This window comes from Cervus elaphus, chromosome 4 (genome assembly GCF_910594005.1).
Source record: "Cervus elaphus chromosome 4, mCerEla1.1, whole genome shotgun sequence".
In the NCBI taxonomy this organism is placed as follows: domain Eukaryota; kingdom Metazoa; phylum Chordata; class Mammalia; order Artiodactyla; family Cervidae; genus Cervus; species Cervus elaphus.
The window spans coordinates 15,420,611-15,441,339 of NC_057818.1; the positions used below are offsets into that span (position 1 = coordinate 15,420,611).

General features: G+C 51.0%; 1 protein-coding gene across 2 annotated transcripts in view; it reads left to right on the top strand.

The window, feature by feature from the left end:
• ZC3H18 (zinc finger CCCH-type containing 18) overlaps nt 1–20,729 on the top strand; it is a 42,494-nt gene that overhangs the window by 9,809 nt on the left and 11,956 nt on the right. The window contains exons 3-9 of one of the 2 annotated variants that reach the window (XM_043898270.1): nt 2,940–3,024; nt 3,708–3,776; nt 11,110–11,258; nt 11,571–11,663; nt 12,302–12,459; nt 15,104–15,221; nt 16,161–16,423. In XM_043898270.1, coding sequence (XP_043754205.1) covers nt 2,940–3,024; nt 3,708–3,776; nt 11,110–11,258; nt 11,571–11,663; nt 12,302–12,459; nt 15,104–15,221; nt 16,161–16,423 — 935 coding nt within the window. The remainder of the gene's footprint in view (nt 1–2,939; nt 3,025–3,707; nt 3,777–11,109; nt 11,259–11,570; nt 11,664–12,301; nt 12,460–15,103; nt 15,222–16,160; nt 16,424–20,729) is intronic. The other variant, XM_043898271.1, reaches the window with a different exon arrangement.

Sequence of the window (20,729 nt, forward strand, 5' to 3'; positions counted from 1 at the left end):
CATCTGCCTGCTCCTTTCATGTCTGGACACATAGTATTTTCTACCAAAGGATTTAGGGGCTTAGAAATCTGGGGCATTCGCAGCACTGCCCTCTGGTGGGAGGCGGAGAAGCAGCCATGGCGACCTGGTCCCAAGGGATTCAGTCAGGCCTCCCGCCTCCCTCTGCTTGGCTAGTAGGGGCTGGACCACTGTACTTGCTTAGCCGAGCAGCCCAGAAGCTCTGGGGTAGGCAAGCTGCCTTCCTGCCAGCACCCGACATGCTGGAACCTGTTTGTGGTTTGTGTTTATTGCTTTGTGCACAGGTCCTGGGTCCCCTCACAGGTGCTGCTCCACACCCCATCACCATTTTGAAACCAAAACATCAACTCTGGCCTCAAAGGGTGTGCATGCAGGATTATAGACCTGAACTGCTAGCTCGCTATACAGGTGCAGAATCGGAAGTTCAAGGAGCCCCTGATTGGCCCAGCGGCCCCTGGGCCTCTGCTCTGGGGCGCAAGCCTGCATCTTCTTCCTTATCTGCTGTTGCCGGGGAGGTGCTGGGTTGGAAATGAGTTCTTTTTGTTGTTGAGGTGATACCCCAGCTTTGTGGTTTTGTGTTGTTTTAAGGAAAATAACCCACACAAAGGAGAAGGTAGAAGTCACCTGTGCTCCCCTCGCTCACATTTCACGTGTTGCCTCTGAGGGGTTTTTCTGTCAAGATGCTGAGCGGCCACCACGTGCGTCTCCTGAGGCCCGGGTGGAAGCTCTGGCTGCTGGAAGAGTGGGGGGAGGAGGGCACGGCTGGGGCCGGGGGGGGGGGGCAGGCCCACGGTCATGGTAGCAGGAGGAGAACCCAGGCCGCCCTATGCCCCATGCATACTCACCCCAAGGACATGCTGCCTGGTTCTCCCTAGATTTGTAAACTGTAGGGGGGCCTGGCACAAGCTCCCCGAGTTAGTTGTTGGTGCCCTTTTAGCTGTTTATAGACCCACCAGTTTGCTTCTGGGGACACCTGCTCTCTGCTGGCTCTGTTCTAGGTCACGGGATCAGGGGCCACCCGCCAGAATTCCTGCCAGTTACAGCCCTGACCTGGTGCTGGGAACACTGGGGGGCTGACTTTAGAGACATCCTTCTTGAGTTGTTTTTGCTTGAAACTCTTTATAAGATCTCAGAACTCCTTGTGTTCATCACTCGAGAGGCCATTGTGCTAAATGAACAGTTAGTTGACGATTGAGAATATTCTCCTGCTGGGTGATTTATTGATACTTTCGTCTGTCTGGTGTCTAAGAAGCGGCTGAGCTGGGCAGCTGGCTCCTGATTGCTCTTGTGAATATCGAGAGTAACATCTCTGCAGAAACAGATCTGTAACCTGATCGAGTGCACTGGCTGTGAATCTTGGTTTCTTTCTTTCTTTTTTTTTTTGTGAATCTTGGTTTCTTAAAAGCAGTTGCTCTGTGTGAGCATCTGTATGGCCCAAGACTGCACGTGAGGTGGTGGTGTAGGACCCAGTGCCTGAGGAAGCAGGAAGGACAGGGCTGGGAGACCGGGGTGGGGGGGGGCCAGGGGATGATGTTGTTCACAGGGTACAAACTTTCAGTTATTAGGTGAAGAAATTCTCAAGACCTTTAAAAAAACTTGTTACTTTCTCTGAAAGAAATCATTCTGCTGGCTCTCTTAAGAGAGATAGCTCTCAGGCACCTGTTCTTTTTTTTTTTTTTTACAAAATACTTCTTAATAACTTGGTGTTTTTAAGGCAGAAATTTTACAAATATTTACGCTTTGGAATAAGTCACCTTAAGTCCAGGGTTTGTCTCCAGTGTTTCTTCACTCAATGAAGACTGTTTACGGTGAGTCCGATGCTGCTTTTGGAGCAGCAGCAAGTGAAAAGCGGATGGCACCATCTGGTCAGCAGCCTCGGCGGCTGGGGCCCTGTCCGTGGTGGGGGGCTGTGGGGCCTCTGACTCAGACTGTGTCACCCGCCGGGAAGGAGAGGCGAGGACATGGTCAGGCCGGACTCACTGCGGTCACAGCTGTGGGGAGCATGCGGAGGGTCACGGGTGTGGGTGCCCGTCCAGAAGCAGTCCCCAGGCTGAGTGGGATGGGCAGTCATTTGGACGAGGGCAGTGCTGCAGGTGATGAGAGGAGGGTCTCCCAGACCTCTGCCCTGCTTGTGGCTCCCTTGTGTTCACCACACGAGGGCGCTCTGGAACAGGCTGGGGCCTGCAGACCTGGAGGGGCTCTATCCTGGACTTAGCATCTTAACTACATCTACAGGGCTCTGGATCCCTGCTTGGGCTAGGGGCCATCCTGGGTTGGGGTTTCAGCTCAGGGCACAGGTGGGGGGCTGGGGAGGGTGCAGAGCAGTGGTCCAAGTTGCTCTCTGAAATCCCTGGAGGAGAGACCCACCCCTACTTGTGGTCTTGAAACCCTCCTGCATTATAAAACCCAAGGTTGGGAACTCTGGGCCAGAACAGGAAGAGAAGGCCCAGGTCTAAGCTGAAGTGGATCTGCTCACTGACCTGAGTCGCCTAAATTCCCTCCTCCTTGGCCCTAGACTTGTAAATTAGAGAAAGTGCCTAGTTTAAAGGACACAAAATATTTTTTCCTGTAAATTTTAAGTGCAAAAAATATTAAAAACCTGAAGTGTGGCCATTTCCTGCCCAGAATTGCTAATTAACAGAACTATGATGACAGCCTGGCTTGTGTTGCATGTCACATACATCACAGAACGTTGTTTCTTGGTGATCGCTGTGACGCTGCAGTCTGTGGGTGAGCTTCGATCATCCGCATGGCCCGACTGGGGGAGTCTCAGGTTTGGAAGCATGTATGAACGTGGCTGCGTGAGTCGCATGGCCGTACCCTGTCTGGTTTAGGGAGTGCCGTGCGCGTTGGTAGGCGTCCCTCCCGCCTCATCACCTCATTCAGGTGAGTCTCTCTTCAAGTGACTCTCTCTGTTTCAGGACGATGACCTGGAGGAGGGTGAGGTGAAGGACCCCAGTGACAGGAAGGTGAGGCCTCGTCCTACCTGCCGATTCTTCATGAAAGGTAATTGTCTGCGTGAGGGGCCTCTGCGTGGCCCGTTGGTGTGGTCTCAGTTGTTCCCGGGACAGAGGTGGTGGTTCAGCCCTGGGCCTGGGCAGGGCTGTCCTCAGGGCCGCAGTGACCGTCTGTGGCGGTGGCAGCGGCAGAGCTTTGCTCTCAGCTGTGGGCCTTTCCTGGTCACTCTCGTGCCTTGCTCGGAGGGCAGCCAGCCTGCTTGTTTCACCCTAGGCTCCAGCCCATTCACCCAGCACAGACCCATGTCTCCACTGTAGACAGCATCACTCCTTGTCTGAGTGGTCCCTTTTCTAAGGCCACTTGCCCCAGCTGTGACATTTCCCAACTCTGTAAGGAGAATTCCCACTTATTACCAGGCGTCAGAGGCTGGAAAGGAGCCTGTAGAAGGGTCGGCCTCTGAAGGCAGCAAGGCCCCTCCCTCCTGCAAAGCGGATGGAGTGAGTTGAGTGGCTGTGACAGAGAAGGTGTGACAAGGGGCTCAAGCCCAGGGTGCGTGTGTCGGGGCTGCTCCGGAACAGCGCCGTCCGGCGTGTCTGTGATGGAGCGGCCCCTTGCACCGGAGGAAGGTCTTCTCCTGCCCGGGCTTGCTGTGACCCCAGACGCCTCGCGCACTGACCCGGCCCACCCGTGCAGCCTAACGTTCACGAGAGCTTCCTGTACTTCTTTTCCAGATGTTGTGACACCATTGTCCACTCCTCCACCAATATCAAATTCCATACCATTCAGAGGCCAGGTTAAAGGTACAAAATATACGATATTCATCTCTCTAGTACCGCACAGTCCCCCTGCTCCGGAGGCCAGACTCTTTTCTTCTGGATCCAGAATCCTGCCGTGATGCCAGGGGTAGGGGGAGGCTCTGAGGGCAGGACGCGGCCGTGACGGGCTCGCAGGGGCCGCGTGCTGCCTGCACGGGGGGTGGCGGGGGGCGGGGGGCGGTGGTGGAGCCCCGTCCTATGAGTGGCCGTGAACAAGCCCGTCCCTCATACTGAGGTGACCCAAGGATGCAAGCGCCTGGGAATGCTCGGGGCCCTGGTCAGCACGTCCTGGGGGCGCGTCCTCTTGGCTGTGCTGTTTCTGTGCTGCTCGTTGCCGCTGCGCAATGGCTCCTCTGTGCGGCCACATGTGCCGTTCCCTGGATGGGAGCATAGCCGCCCTAAGGATGCAGATGAATACGCAGCACCTTCTAGAAAGTAAATGCTTACAGCTTCTCAAAGCCTGTGGTATTTGAAGTGTCAGTATCTCAGAAAACTTAAACTTAAGCCAAAGACTTCCTTGCCATAAAGACTTCAGTCTGTCTCTGGAATTTCTGGAGTAAATCAGTGGAGCCCGTGGAGCCCAACACGCATGCATGCACACACATGTGCTGCGATCATTTCCAGTTAGCACTGTGCACAGACCCTGTGGTTAGAAGTCTGGCCACGGTCAGGACCTGCGGGAGGCCCCGTGGCAACAGGGCGGGAGGCTGCAGCACCCACCTGTGAGGGCACAGAGGCTCCGGCCAGGTGGGTGGTGTCTCACTGCTGAAGGACTTGCCAGAATTTAGCTCCAGAAGCGCACACACTACAAGACGAAGCTGGTGGCCGTACACAGAGACTCATTGGGGGGTGCTGGAGGGGGTGCCCTCTCCAAGGACGTCTGCAGCAGGGGGGGTGGGTGGGGTGGTAATAGCACAGCAGGGGAGGTGCCTCAGATCCCACTGAGCACCCAGGTGGGGTTTCAGGGAGTGACACCGCCTACCACCACGTGTCAGGCCTTTCTTGGTAGAGAAGTCAGAAGCTACTGGTAAGCAGCGTTTTTTGCAGTTTAATTGGGCACATTCAGTAACTTGTTTCAGAAGTATACTGTTTAATTTATAGTTTCCCTTCCCCCGATATTCTGTTCATTCTACAGAATAATGTGATAGATCTTTGGGTGTTCTGGGACATACCTCTTACCTTTCCTTAGGAAAAAGATTTTGGATGTAAACGTTTTTGCTTGTATGCAGTTTAAAAGATTATAAGCTGAGATGGATGCATTTCGGTTCTCTCCAATAGCAAGAGTCACTAAAATACAATGAAGTTTGCTGTGTCTGGGGAGGATGTGGAGAAACAGAACCTTACTTACGCCCTGGGTGCAGCCTGCTCAGAGTGTGTGGTGGAGAGGGCTGCAGCTAAGCCAGCCACTCCCCCCCGGTGTGTCCTGAGCCGCACGGAGACCTGTACACAAGTGTTCACAGCAGCATGGTCACAACAGGCAGAAGGTAGAAACAGCCCCAGTGCCCATCGGCTCGTGAGGGGATAAACAGGATGTGGTCCGTCCATACCAGGGAATAATAAAAGCAGTATGGATGAACCTGAGGACACTGCTGGTCACTAACAGCCCATATTGTATGATTTTGCTTATGGGAACTGTCCAGGGTGGACAGATCCATAGAGACAGAAAATGGGCTGGTTATTGTCCAGGCCAGAGCAGGAGGGGCAGCCATTGAGTACAGGGTTTCATTTTGGGAGGTGGAATGTCCTAGAATTGTGTAGTAGCGATGGTTGCACAACTTTGTGAACATACTAAAACCCACTGAATGGTGCCCTTTAAATAGGGGTATTTTACAGTATGTGAATTATATCTTAATTTGAAAATACTTAAACAGTGTTTGTTAGCTATATTTCTATTACAAGTTGTGATCTGCAGATTAATTGTTAAGTTGCCCAGATGGACGCATTGATCTTTGTAACCAATGACAACAATGTACTTAGGAATACAAGTTGAAACATTTTAAAGCGCCAGTACTTTGTTTATGGTATATTTTCATCTCTCACCTACTTAGGTTGAGTCATCAAAACTTGAAGTTCTGTCCACAAAGGCATAAATAGCATTTTCTTTAAATTGTCCTGCTCCTGGGTCTCTGATTACTTGGCTGTCCGTAGCACCAAGCCTGTTCTGCAGACCAGGCCTCCTGTGTCTGCTCCTTCCTGTGCCTGCGCACCCCCCCCCCAACACACACACACTTTCTTCCTCTTGTTAAAATTGTGGTAAAAAACAACATAAAATTTACCATCTTAACTGTTGTTAAGTGTCCATTTCATTGGCCTTCATTGTGGCCATCACCCCCATGGGCCTCCAGAGCTCCTTTCATTATGGAAACCTGAAACTGTCTGTGTTAGACAGGAGCTCCCAGCCCTCCACCTCTGCCCACCTCACCTCCATGAAGTTGAGTACCCCGTGTGCCTAACAGAAGTGCAGTCTCATCCTTTTGTGAGGGGCTCATTTCACTCAGCACAGTGTCCTCAAGGTTCATCCACGCTGTGGCAGTGTCAGGATTGCCTTCCTCTTCAGGATGGAGTGACAGTCCGCTGCGGGGCAGATCACACTGTGCTTGCCCGTCGCCCGTCAGTGGGCGTCTCGGTTGCTTCCTTGCTTGACCTGTTGTGATAATGCTGCTGGGAAGATGGGTGTGCAGATGTCTCTTTGACACCCTCCTCTCCAATCTGTTGAGTATACACCCAGAAGTAGGATGGCCTGGTCGTGTGGTACTTATGTCTTTAAAGTTTTAGAAACTGCCCTACAATTGTCCACGTGGCTCTACCGTTTCGCATCCCACCACGTCGCCCGGGGTTTAAGCTCTTTCCTGGTGGACGCCCATTTTCTGGTTTTGCAATAGTGACTGTCATCATGGGTGTGGGGTGGTGTCTCCTGTGGGTTCTGATTTGCATTTCCCTCTGATTAGTGATGTGGAGCATCTCTTCAAGTGCTTTTTGGCCATTTGTGAATATTCTTTGGAGAAGTGCTTACTGCCCATTTTTTAATCCCTGCATCCTCTGGTGTTTAAGGCAGGAGGTCTCCAGGTATGTTCTTGCGACCTAGGGGCCCTTGAAGTCAGTGCCTTAGTGAGACTGAATGCACCACTCGGCAGGGGCCACCTGCTGCACATGCTGTGAAACAACGTCCATGATTAGTTTGAGTTTAGGTCTTTTCATAAATAAATTTATCAAGGTATAATTGCCCTGTCATAAAATCCACCTATTTTAAGTGTCCAGTTTAATGATTCTTATTAGTTTAGCAAGTTGTGCAGCCAGCACCAAAGTCCAGGTGTAGAATATTTCCTTCGCCCCACCACAACCCCTCAGTGTGTGTCTTTTTGCTTTTCTAACAAAACTGCAAGCACTCACGGAGCTCCTTTGCTGCCCTTGAGGCGTGAGGGGTGCCTCCAGGGAGGGCATGCCAGGTGTGGCCATGAGCCCAGTCCTGTTGCCTCCAGGACACCCAGAAAGCCAGGACAGTGGCTGCTGATAAGGTCAGCCTCTCAAGTGAAAAATCAGAGTGTTAGGAAACTTGACAGCTTTGCAGGATTTGATGACTTTTCCAAGCTAACGTTGTGTGATGTCACAAAATCCTACCTGGGTAGAAAGCCATTCACAGTTCAAGGTGGACCCGCCTGGGAGTCAGAGAAGGTCAGTGGCAGGGCTGGGGGAGTTCCTGGTCAAAGCCTCGGAGGACACGCAGCGTCGGGAGAGGCCTCAGGGTCTCCCAGCGGCTGCACCTCCTCCCCTGAGCCACCCCCAGAGCAGGCTAATTTTTCTCAAAATATGTTCATAAAACCTTTATGTTAACAAATATTGTTAACATAAATTATATATGTTATATTTTATGTCTTTAAATTTTCTCGGTTTTAATATCAATAAATATAATCATTACAGAGACTCTGGGATCCTGAGACCGAAAAGTTACACAAACCACTGGTTTCAAGTCTGTCATTTATAAAGAAGCAGCCCAGAAACTATTTTTATTCTTTCAACTACCATAATGAATAATGACTATTCCTGAAGAAGTCGAAGCAGCTCAGCACAGATGACCTGGTTGTCTGTCTGTCACAGTTCTGTGAAGAGGGGAGCACTGACTTTTGTGTTCTTACATTAAGTTTGTGTTCATTGAGTTTTATGCCTGTTAGAGGAAGCATTTGTAGAACTTGGGTTGGTCTTTAATATTTCCTTATTAGATTTTTATATATTCTGTTTTCTTTTCAAAAAGTATTTTTTAAAAAAACCATGAAGTACTTTAAACTTATTTTGACAATCCCTATTTTTATTAGTTATTCTGAGTTGTTCAAATTAACAGGAAATGGGACCGAGGAATATCTAAATAAGACCACTGTGTCTTATTTAGAAACAAGGAAGTCTTTGTTTAAAATTCTAGTGTGAAGAAAGTGTTTTGTGTGGAAGCTGGAGAAAGAGGGTGTAAAATCATCTCCGCTGTTGTGGGAGGCACCACAGGTGCCGTGGCATGCAGGTTAGAAATGCCAGCAGAGGCACCTCACTGACCTCCAGTCAGACTAGCAGTCAGAAGTTTTAAGGCCTGGTGGTATTTCTGACCAAACTGCTGGATCTGCTGTGTGGGGCGTGCATTCTGTCATCTGTGTTCGTGTCTGGTTTCTGCTGAGACTGAGGCAGGCTGTGTGTGTGTGTGTGTGTGTGTGTGTGTGTGTGTGTGTGTGTGTGTGTGTGTGTGTGTGTGTGTGTGTGTGTGTGTGACTGAGGCAGGCTGTGTGTGTGTGTGTGTGGCGTGCATTCTGTCACTGAGCAGGCTCTGTGTGTGTGTGTGTGTGTGTGTGTGTGTGTGACTGAGGCAGGCTGTGTGTGTGTGTGTGGCGTGCATTCTGTCACTGAGCAGGCTCTGTGTGTGTGTGTGTGTGTGTGTGTGTGTGTGTGTGTGACTGAGGCAGGCTGTGTGTGTGTGTGTGTGGCGTGCATTCTGTCATCTGTGTTCGTGTCTTTGGTTTCTGCTGAGACTGAGGCAGGCTCTGTGTGTGTGTGCGTGTGTGTGTGCGCATGAGACTAATAGGCACCTTTGTTTACATGTCTTCCTGTGTGGTGTGTGTGTGTGTGCGCGCGCGCGCATGAGACCAATAGGCACCTGTGTGTGTGTGTGTGTGTGTGTGCACATGAGACTAATAGGCACCTTTGTGTGTGTGTGTGTGTGTGTGTGTGTGTGTGCGCGCGCGCGCGCATTAGACTAATAGGCACCTTGTTTACATGTCTTCCTGTGACCCTCCCACCCACCACCACACTGCGTCCTTTTTTTCCTTCTGGCTGTACCACTTGGATTGCAGCAAAGTCCTCTACTTGCTCCCTTTGGGCTCCTGTGCCTGTCCACACAGACCCCTGACCAAATTGTAATCCTGTTTCGTCATACAGTCACAGTCCACATAAATTTTCTGGTAGTGAAATTTCATTTAGAAGCAGAAGAGAGTTTTTAAACCTGTAAATCTATTTTTGCTTCCATTTCCTGGAGATTTTTTTTTTCCCCAAACAAATTGCTTTCTTAAATTATGAAAGTAATGTGTGCTGACAGAGAGTCAAAACAGTATCAGTTATCCCGATACAGTTGGAGTGTATCCTCCCATACTTCTTTCTGCATAATTGAAAATTCACTTTTCAAAAGGCTGGTGGGATTGCACTGTTCTTGCCACTCTTCCTGCCTGCAGGCGCGGGACGCCTGCCCTTGCATGTATGTAGACCGCCCACACTTCCTGGAGCAGCCACCTCCTTCTCTTTGGAGGCCCTGGGCCCAGACACAGGCAGTCTCAACTCCTCTCTGCTCATTCTCCGGCTCCTCCTCCCTGCCCTTAAAACCTGAGGAACCAAAGAGCTTTTTTGTTAGTAGGTCAGGGGTGATATTTTTGTTTTGTTTTGAAAATTCAAATACAAAAAGAACAAAGAATAACACATTCATTTACCTCCTACCCATATATGTATTTTAGATTTTAAATATTATAGAAATACTGTGCTTTATTTTGTTAATACTTTTCTGTGCTTACAATTTTTTTGTTACTTTTTAACTGCATGAGCAGTGTGAACTGTGATGTGAATTTATGAGAGTCTAGCGATGAATAAGTGGATATTTTGGAATTCTTTATTTAGATGTATGACTGCATATTCTTTTTTCTTTAAAACTGTCTGAGTCTCTGGGGTTTTGAACCCCCTGGAGTGTGTTACCCAGCCTCTGCTTTGTATGTGATCTCTCAAACACTTTTAGAAATTATAAACTTAGTTGATTGTTTTTGCATTCCCAGAGAAGAAATTTTTTTAAGTATACTTTATTCCATATTTAATTTTGGAGCCATATATTATTGGTTTTAATACAAGTTGAAATGCTCATAATTTTTAAAAGGTAAAATTTAGTGTTTCTTAAATATCAAATGATTATTTCTCTTTAATTTACATGATATAAGGAAAAAAACATTTTTTTGACAGAAATATTCAAATGAAATATTGTGTTTAGGAGTGAATATATATTAAAAGATGGCTTACAATTTAACTACATGCTAACCAATTGAAAATGTTTTCTAAAACCACTTAGATATTGTATGCCATATTTATTAAGCCTGCACACGTATTACCTATTCAAAAAATTAAATTAAAAAAAAAAATTCACTCACTAATTAAATTTAAAATGTAGTCTTCTTTTCTGTCCTGAAAAGTCAGGTGGTTTTCCTGAATCTTGGTGTTCTGTTGCTGAATAATACTAAAGGTCAACCTTTTTAGTTCTTTGTTATAAAGTATAAACACCCCATTTATTATAGTTGTCTATGTGTTTTCTCTCTAACCCTTTTTTTTAAGTAACCAGAAGTAGCCTGCAGTGGCTTGCTAGGAGAAATGCAGGTGTACAGAGCTGGTAAAGATCACCCTGGCATAAACTGGCAGAGTTACTGATCGCTATCGTGCTGCTCATTGATTTCTGTTTCAGTATGGGGCTCTCTTGAGTCAGAATCATGACCTTGTCAGTGCACCTTCGGGTGTGTATGTCCTGAGCCGTGAAACCTGAGGCAGGGCCACCCTGATCACCAGGATGCTGTGGGTGTCTCTGTTTAGGGGAGATGAACTACTCTCGTGGTGACTGTGGGGCAGGGTCCTGTGTGGGCCCTTAAGTGCTGCTCTCAGGGCGGCCCAGACTGTCCAGGCCTGCCTTCATGGTCTCGTGGGATGGACAGGGCTGTGCTCGGCCTGCTGCCTGGGTGTCTTGCCGGTCGCCAGTGGAGCAGGGGGAGCTGAGCTGTGCACATGGGCCAGGCCCCCTCTGACCTGCCTCTTACTTCCACAGGGAACTGCACCTGGGGCATGAACTGCAGATTCATACACCCTGGAGTCAACGACAAGGGCAACTACTCCCTCATCACCAAGGCTGAGCCCTTCCCACCCAATGGGGCCCCGCCGCTCGGACCGCACCCCCTGATGCCTGCCAACCCATGGGTACGTGAACGCCATGAATGCCATTCCTTGCTGGCAGGTCACATCTAAACTCTGTTTGTGATGTTCCAACTCAAAAGCATGACTGTGCCTTGTGTGTAAGACATTTCTAGGCTGCCACGGAGGCCAGAGCTGCCTTCCAACCCTCTGGTTGTCCCCAGCTAGGGGCCCCCGTAGGCTTGGGACAGCCAGTCAAGGGAGGGAGGCTGAGAGAGGAGAGCAGGCAGGGCCCGCTGGGGTTTCACTTGGTATTTTTGCGCCCCCATTTCTAAGTTTTGCTTGCTGTCATAACTTTTTGCTTACCTTTTTTTATAGGGCGGGCCTGTAGTAGATGAAATTTTGCCTCCACCCCCTCCAGAACCCCCCACAGAGAGTGCCTGGGAACGAGGACTCCGGCATGCAAAGGAGGTAACAGACCAGTGGAAAGCCTGCGAAGAAAAGTACTAATGGTGGTCCTTGCACAAAGCCAGCATTTCTGTCTCTCCGAGGCTGCTAGGTCATCCAGAGGCCAGGGGGGCCATGCCACTTCCCCTGTGGCCTCTGTATCTGGAGAAGCCATCTTTCCTGGGGAAGCACAGTGCACCCACCTCCCCCTCCCTCATGCTAGGCCACACCTGGCACCTGGCTCCCAGTTCCCGCGCTTACCCCTCTTGGCTCTGGAGCTTCACTTCAGGGAAATGACGTGCGAAAGCAGAGCCGTTCCCGCCCACTCCCCCAGCCCTGCCCCACTCTGGGTGCCTCTCCTGCCTAGAGCACCTTCCCCTGCCCCCTCACTGAGTGCTCGTCTGGAGCCCCCAGTTCAAGGCCAGGACTAGAAACAGGAAGTCAGACATAGGTGAGCTCCTGAGTGCAGGGTGCACTGTGCCTGCAGGGATGGGGCCCTTGTGGGGTCCCGTGTGCATCCCAGCACAGAGCTTCAGCAGATCCCTACTGGGCGCTTGGTCATGCTCCTCTGGTACGCCAGCCCAGGCATCAGGGGTCAGTCAGGGTAGGACCCCCTGTGTTTCCTTAGCAGTAACAGTGTTGGCTTCTTTTTACAATGATAGGTTTTGAAAAAAGCAACTATTCGAAAAGAACAGGAGCCTGATTTTGAAGAGAAAAGGTTTACGGTGACCATTGGTGAAGATGAGCGAGAATTTGACAAAGAAAATGAAGTTTTCCGAGACTGGAACTATCGGATCACGAGAGACGTCAGAGACACAGCGTAAGGAGTGGTTCTGCCTCTGCTTCCCCTGTTGAGAGCTCAGTGTCCCCGGCTGGGTGGGACCCAGGCTCTTGGGAGCAGCAGCACAGTCCACTCCCCTGGGCTGAGAATGGCCTTCCTGAGGTGCTGCAGACAGTTTGCAGCTGACTTTCCTTGTTTTTCTTCTGGAAGGATATGTTTGAGTGCTGTGCCAGGGCCTTGGGACTGTGGAGGGCTCACATCCATTGGGATTCCTACAAGCTCTGAGGGGGTTTACAGTTGTTCCTAAGGCCCCTGAAACCCACGTCTCTCCCACCTTCCCCCAGGTTCCCCAGCAACCAGGAGAAGCTGTGAAATTTGTCCCAAAACCCGGGAGTATGGCAGGTTTCTTCATTGTTGCTGCCAGACATTTTATCATGGGCCTTTTAAATGGATTGCAGAAGCACATGTGGCTGAAACCCCCGTCAGCCCTTGAGGAGCTGTGTGGTGCCCCCCCCACATAACCCGGGCTCCAGCACCTACTCCGCACTCAGCCCAGCTCAACTTTAGGCAGGGCAGTCCAGGTCTTTCCCCAGCAGGCAACTTCAGCAGCTCCCTGGTCACACAGCGACACCGCGTGAGGGGCGTTCCTGCTGGAAAGCACAGCCCTGATTTCCGGCTGAAACAACAGTCAGGGGCGCAGATAAAGGCTGTGGGGTCGGCTCTGTGTTTCCGCAGTCGCCGCCACAGCCGCCCATGTAGGCCTGAGGCTGTGGGCTGGAGGGTGAGGAAGCCGTCTGGCTGTTGGGAGTGATCAGGCTGTCACTTGGCAGCACAGCCCTGAGTTCACCCCACCAGGGCCCCAGGAGTGTGGGGGGAGATGCCCTAGAAAGCAGCCACTGAAGGCCTTGTGGAGGCAGTACAGGCTGGAGGAGGCCTTGGGCCTCTCTGAGCTCTGGGCACATCTGTTTCTCCTACCAGTTTACCCAATGGGAAGGGTTAGTCTGGAGTCAAGAAATCTCTGAAAGAAGCTTGAGGGCCCAGCTGCTGTTGGGTGACCATCCCCTTCACACACACACACACACACACTCTCAATCCTGGTGACCATCCCCTTCACACACACACACACACTCTCTCTCTCAATCCTGGTGACCATCCCCTTCACACACACACACACACACACACACACACACACTCTCTCTCTCAATCCTGGTGACCATCCCCTTCACACACACACACACACACACACACACACACTCTCTCTCAATCCTGGTGACCATCCCCTTCACACACACACACACACACACACACACTCTCTCTCTCAATCCTGGTGACCATCCCCTTCACACACACACACACACACACACTCTCAATCCTGGTGACCATCCCCTTCACACACACACACACACACACACACACACTCTCTCTCTCAATCCTGGGCTGCAGGTCCTCTGGGTCAGTGTGTGGGGAGGGCCCTCCTCCTCTTCCAGGGAGTAGGAGCCATCCTGTCCCCATGGTTGAAGGTCCACCACTCCCACCCACACCAGGCTCTGTGCCCAGACCTCCTGTTTTATTCCTCGGGTCTGTTTCTTCATGACCTGGGCCATCTGTGATATCGTGAGGTCTCAAGAGGGTGTCTTTTTTCCCCCTAATTTTTGGCTGTGCCACGTGGCATGAGGAATTTAAGTTCCCTGCTCAGGGATTGAACCCATACCCCCCTGCAGTGGAAGCATGGTGTACTAACCCTTGGACACCAGGGAAATTACACAGAGGGTGTGTCTTATCTTTCCCAGGGTTTCTTGGCTGGTCTTATATGTCTTGGGTCCATGTGAACCTGAGGATCAGTTGTCTACCCACATGAAGAACCTCGTCAGCATTTTTATTGGGATTGCCCTAAATTTATAAATTAATGAAGGGATTTGTAAATTAACTGACTTCTTGGTGATGTTCAGTTTTCCTTTGTGATGATGAGGGATGTGATCCTATTCGCCTGTGCTTTTGTGTCTTTCAAGAGTGTTAAAGTTTTCCTCAAGTAGAGTCTGCATGTTTCTGGTTAAGTGTATTATTACCTTGTTCCTCAGTATGTTTCCTTCTTTCTTGCTGGTTTAATGGGGTTTTCTCTACCCTCCTCACTGGTTATTATCTAGAATTATCTATGTGCCTTACTGGGCTCTTCTTACCGCTTGAATTGACTTCACCATCATGTCATGGCTTTCACATATGGTGTCATTTAATTTGCACATTGAGGTGGCTTGGGGGCTCCTGGAGTCTGGTTGCGGTGGTGCCCCCAGGACACTGTGGGTTGTCTCAGAGGCACTGGGCTTTCTTGCCCATTGGGAACTTAACGGGAACACCTCCCTGTTCCCAGCAAATAAGGTGCTGGCTTTCGTTCTGAAGTGTATAAACATCAGTATCTATCACATTAAGAAAGTGTCATTTCCTCCTCTCATTGGGAAGGGGTTGGGTTTTTATCACAAATGTTTTCACCATCTGTAGGTGTTATCCTTTGATTTCTCTGTAGGTCTGTGATTTTGTTTAGTATATTCAGTTTCTAATATTGACTCAGCCTTGCAGTCTCTTTTTTTTTTTTTAAATGTGGTGTCTAAATCTTGGCAGATATTTTATGTAATGTATTTGCATTAACGTTCCTAAGTGATAAGCTTGACTTTTACTTGCTCTTTTTCAGACTTGAGCCTTACGCAGACCCTTATTACGACTACGAGATAGAGCGCTTCTGGCGTGGCGGGCAGTATGAGAACTTCCGGGTGCAGTACACAGAGGCCGAGCCGTACCATAACTACCGGGTATGTAGGTTGGAACTTCACTGGTGGACCCTTTAAATCACCCCATTTTTATTTGTAGGACTTTATAAAGGCTTAATTGTGTGAGCATGGTGTGTGATTTCAAGTCCCAGTTGACCATCTGTGGAGAACGGATTCTGGTCCGGGGACTGACCTTGTGGCGACTTGAACAGCTCCTTCTCTGAGCTGGTCTGTGCTCTGGCTCTGTTTTCCCCAGAGCCGCGGGGTGGGTGAGCAGTGCCAGCGGCAGGGGCTGTGTCTCTCTCCGGCTCAGGACCACCCTTGGCGGGTCGTGGCCATTCCTGTCGGCACTTCTCTGAGATGTGGTAGGTTTATGAATACATGTGCTTCACCCTCTGAGCCCCTGACCCTGTGCTTCTGATGTGAAGCTGCCGGTTGGAAGAGGTCGTTAGAAGTAGGTTGGTGGTTTCTGTGCCACAGCTTAAGTGATAGTCGTGAGCTTTTAGGGCCAGAGGGGAGTGACTGGCTGGGGACCACATCAGATGGTGAGCCTGTGGCGAGAAGAGGACCTGGCTGCTGGCCCTGCTGTGCCCCTTCTCCAGGCGGTTAGAGCAGAGTCCTCACTCACTGGGGCCGGGCCGCAGGGCTGCAGGTGCCTGGTGCCAGCCAGGGCAGCCTCAGAGGGTGTGGGACCTGCCGGGGTGCCCTGAGCCCCAGGCCGGGCTGCCTGTGCACAGCCTTGGTGTCTACCTCCCGAGACAGGAGCTGAGGTCCGGGAGGCCTGCCAGGCCCACAGGCCTGGTGCTGATGCTGGAGAGCCTGCTCTGCGGGCGCCCCATGTGGCCTCAAGTCCATTTCTGGTGCAGAAACGAGACTCCCACCCAGGTGTTCTGTCTACTCCGCCTGCTCTCGCGTCCCGCCCGCGCCTCTCCTTCTGAGGGTCTGATCCCGCCTGTGCGTGTGTTTGTCTTTTCCACGAAGGAAAGGGAGCGAGAACGGGAGCGGGAGAACAGACAGCGCGAGCGGGAGCGCGAGCGCGAGCGGGACCGGGAGCGGGAGCGGCGCCAGCGGGAGCGCGAGCGCGAGCGGGAGCGCGAGCGGGACAAGGAGCGGCAGCGGCGGAAGGAGGAGTGGGAGCGCGAGCGCGCCAAGCGGGACGAGAAGGACAGGCAGCACCGCGACCGCGACAAGGAGCGCGAGAAGGACAAGGAGAAGCCCAAGGCCCGCTCCCCGCAGCCACCCAGGTAGGAACCGCGCCGTCTGGAGCCTGGGAGCGGGAGGGCTGCGGGAGGGGCAGCGCTGAGGTGGAGGACCTGCCCCCACTGTGTGGACCGCTCCTTTGGTTGTGCAGAAGCTTTCTGGTTAGATGCAGTCCCGCAGGTTTATTTTTGCGTTTGCTGTTTGTGCTTTAGATGTCGTATCTAACATTGTTAAGACCTACATCGTGAAGCTTTTGCTGTTTTCTTCTAAGAGTTGTGTAGTTTCCCATCTCACATGTAAGTTTTTTAATCCATTTCAAGGTAGCTTTTATTAGTGGTTGAAGATAGGGTCTAATTTCATTCTTCTGCATGTGACTGTCCAGTTTTCCCCATTGAGTTTTTGGCTCCCTTGGCAAATATTAGTTGCCTGGGTGTGCAGGGCTTTGTTTCTGGACTCTGTCTCCCGCTGACGTCTGTGCTTCTGTTTTGACACCAGCGCCACACTGCTTTGCTTACTGCAGCTTTTAGCACAGCTTTAATCAGGAGCTGTGGTGCCTCCTGCTCTGTTCTTTCTCAGGATTGCTTCGGCTGTTCGGAGTCCTTTGTGGTGCTGTACAAAACTGTAGGTTGTTTTTTCTGTTGTATGAAAAGTGCCGTTGGAACTTTGGTTAGGCCTGCAGTGTATCTGTAGGTTGGTGTGGGCGGCACAGACGGTGTAACCGTGTTTTCTAATTGGTGAGCCTGCTGTGTGTTTCAGTGTTTTCTGTCGTCTTCAGGTCCCTTCATCAGTGTCTTATGATTTTCAGTGTACAGATCTCTCACCACCTTTGTTAATTCATTCCTAAGTATTTTATTATTTTATATTATAAATAGGATTATTTCTTTTTTATGTACTTCGTTGTTAGTATATAAAAACACAACTGGTTTTTGTATGTTGCTTTTGTATCCTGCATTTGCACTGAATCTTGTTCGTTATTTCTAACAGTTTTTGGTGGAAAAGCCAGACTCATATCCCTGATTCCTGTCCTTGCCATTGAACAGAGTCCTGTCTTGTGTTTCTGAAAGTAAACGTCAGGACCATATAGTCTTTCATTCTTGTCTTTTGTTAAGTGTGGGTTCTATACTCATCCTCTAGGTGATAGTGAACTGACCTCCCTGAATTTGCTCTGTTTTTTCCTAATATTGGGCAAAGTGATAGACTTTAAGAACAATCAGAGTAAATCATATTTTAGATGCATTGAAAGAGTTCCTTCTTCAATTTTTCTGTTGTGGGGCCCTTTGAAGCCCCTTTTTGGTAGACACTTTGCCTTCTGTCCATACCGCTGGCTGGCCTCTGCCTCTTCTTGGCTCACCTCAATCATTGCTCTGCCATTCCCCTGCCTCTGGGCTTTACCTGCTACTCAGAGAGGTCAAACCCCCCCCCCCCGCCCCCGCATTCCTGCTTTATTTATTGTTCTTAACAGCTCTAATCTCCTCCTGACTTCATAGTACTTGCTTATCTATTGCCCTCTGTGGTCTTTGTAGAGAGGAGCCCGCACAGGGCACTGCAGTCTCAGGGCCCGGCACAGGGGGGCGCCAGTAGCTAGTCTGTGTGTGACCCCAGGGCCTACCCAACTTAGGAGAAGTCTTGCCTAGAATGACCCATCAGAAAATGCATCTGATCTACTGAACAGTGTAAAGTGTGGAATCTTTCATGGAATTTATGGAAAGTTGTACTAAAGTGGAAAGCTGAAGGGTTTCCTGGTTCCGGAAGAGCTGTTTGGTGTATTGCTCGTCTGCCCTGGGGTCATGTGGGTGACAGAGCTGTGGCTCACTGCCCAGTAAAGATCAAAATGCAAAATTCAAAGCACAGCTTCTCCTGAAGGCATGCCACTTTCCACTGTTGTAAAAGTCTAGCCATCCTAAGTCAGGGACTACCTGTAGCTCATGGACAGATGCCTGTGTTCACTCTCTACGGGGAAGTCTGGGGAAGTCAGACCCACAAGGAGGGTTTCTTGAAGGCAGTGGCAAGTCTTGGCCTGGCCCCCAGCAGCGGAGCACTGTGAGCAGCCACCAGATCTGATGTCTGCACAGCCACAGGGTCTCCTACGAGGAAGGGCTCAGCAACAACACAGCTGAACTAGAGGGTCAGGGTTCGGGGAACTTTGTGAATTCCTCCTAAAATCAGAGGCAGCTTTTGTCATGGACTGGTGTGCTCTGCTGCCAGCCTCTGACATGGTTCACTTCCCTTCTTTGGGCTCAGTTCTTCCCCTGCGGACCCCCTACTGCCCTCAGCAGAGGGGCATATTCTGTCAGTCGGCCTCAGTTCAGCCCGGCTCACTGGTCTTCGGAGTCTTGAATTTCATCTTTGATCACCCTGGCTGGGGCCCCGCCAGCCCTGCCACCAACTTGAAGGGTGGGGTTTCACCAGAGCAGAATTTCCAACACGGCCTCCTGTTTCCTTTCCTTTGATCAGCCCAAGCTGGTGTGACCACTGCGTCAGGAGGTGGCCAGGCTCCCTGCTGTAATTCCTTTACCTGACCTCCCTTTTATGGGAGAGTTTGTTTACTTAGCCTCTAACAGGTTGGGAGTTTTTCATCAGCAGCTGGATGGAGAGAACGTGGTGGCTTCCCAGCTTGCATAGTGGTAAAGAATCTGCCTGCCCATGCAGGAGATGCAAGAGATTCGGGTTTGATCCCTGGGTCGGGAAGATCCCTTGGAGGAGGAAATGGCACGCCACTCTGGTATTCTTGCCTGGAGATCCCATGGACAGAGGAACCTGGTGGGCTACAGCTCATGGGGTCACAGAGAGTTGGACACGACTGAGCATGCAGCATGCACACACCTGAGAGAGGAAACAGGCACAGCTCTTTCCGCTGCATGCGGGCTCTGAACGGGGCGGCATCTGTTGCGGAAGGTCCCACACGTGGGAGTAGGGGATGCCATTGGGTGTGGTGCTGGATCTTCCCTTACATCCAGACCAGCGAGAGCTCCCAAAACCCAGCTTGTGGCCGGAGGGGGCTAGTAGCACACAGGAGGGTGGGTCCTGGCTCTGCCAGGCCTGGGTCCCTCTCATCCCCACCCCTCACCTGCCCAAGCTGCCTCCTGTGGAGCAGCTGCCACAGGGACCGCCTGTTGACACTTCTGCAGGCCTCCGGGCCAGCCCCCATGTTGTTCGTTTGGAGTCAACACCCCTGCCTTCACTGAGGCTCACCTTCATGATTGGGCCTTTCCAGACATCTTGCCCGCTTCTATAACTGGGCTGTTTTTAGAGCGGAGCCTGTAGCCAGTTCTGTGAGAGAATCGCTGTGACGGAAGAGCACTTCCATGAAACCTCCTCCCAGTGTGTACAGCCAGGCCGGCGGGCGTGCTCTGTGGGTAGGGCGCCGCAGAAAGGATGTTCTCAGACATGCGGATGAATGTCATTCCAGACACAAATAGTATCCGGGACCTTCCCGAGGACTCGCCCAGATTGCCTGTTATCTTCAAAGCTGTTTACTGAGCATTCGAGCACAGTGAGAGGTTTGGGGCCCCTTGGGGTTGAAATGGCCAGCTTCTCATCTCTAGGGACCAGGGTTCTTCATGGGGCAGTGCTGTTCCCACTTCCTCACACTCCCCGCAGCCTGGCGACTGTCACCTGGATGCCAGGGAGGTGACCTCCTCAAGTGCGCCCACCCAGGAATCTCGAGACCCTGGGAGCACGGAGGTTACTGTTAGGTTGACCAAGCCATGGCTGTGTCACTGCCCGCGCACTTTGGCTCAGACTGGTGCTTGGACCAAGGGTGATGGCCGCTCGGGTCTCCTCTGACTGTTCCGTGGGGCACTTTAGGTCCCCTTCTGCTTTCGGTGGCTTTTTCCGTCCCTGTTTCCTCGAGCACCTCACCTCTTGCCATGGCACCTCCACCTTCAGTGCCATCTGTCTTACTTGTGGAATTCATGGGATCCCATAGCGGTATTACCCGCCTTTGCTAAATAACCCCGAGGGTTCCAGGCACTCACACCCAGACAACTGCCATGCTGGCCAGGCCACTGGGGCCTCCCGTTCCACACTGGCTCCATCCTTGCACTTAAGGAGTTAGATCCCAGCTTGGACTTTCTGCTAGCAGGAGACACACTCCCTGGGAGCTAAGGAACCTTGTTTATCTTTCTCATCTCATTCCAGTCTTTCCCGGTCATGGCTTACTTCCTCCTCTGGGAAAGTTGTGCCCAGGGCATTCTCGAGGAAAAGTGGATCCTGTGTGGATCCTGTGTTCTAACTTCTTGACTGACGCACAGAGTTACAGAGCTTGCCCCAAAATGGAGAGACTTGTGGTCTCTCTCAAGTTCTGACCCAAGTGCCCACAAGTGGCCTTGGTGGGAACTGCATCAATGC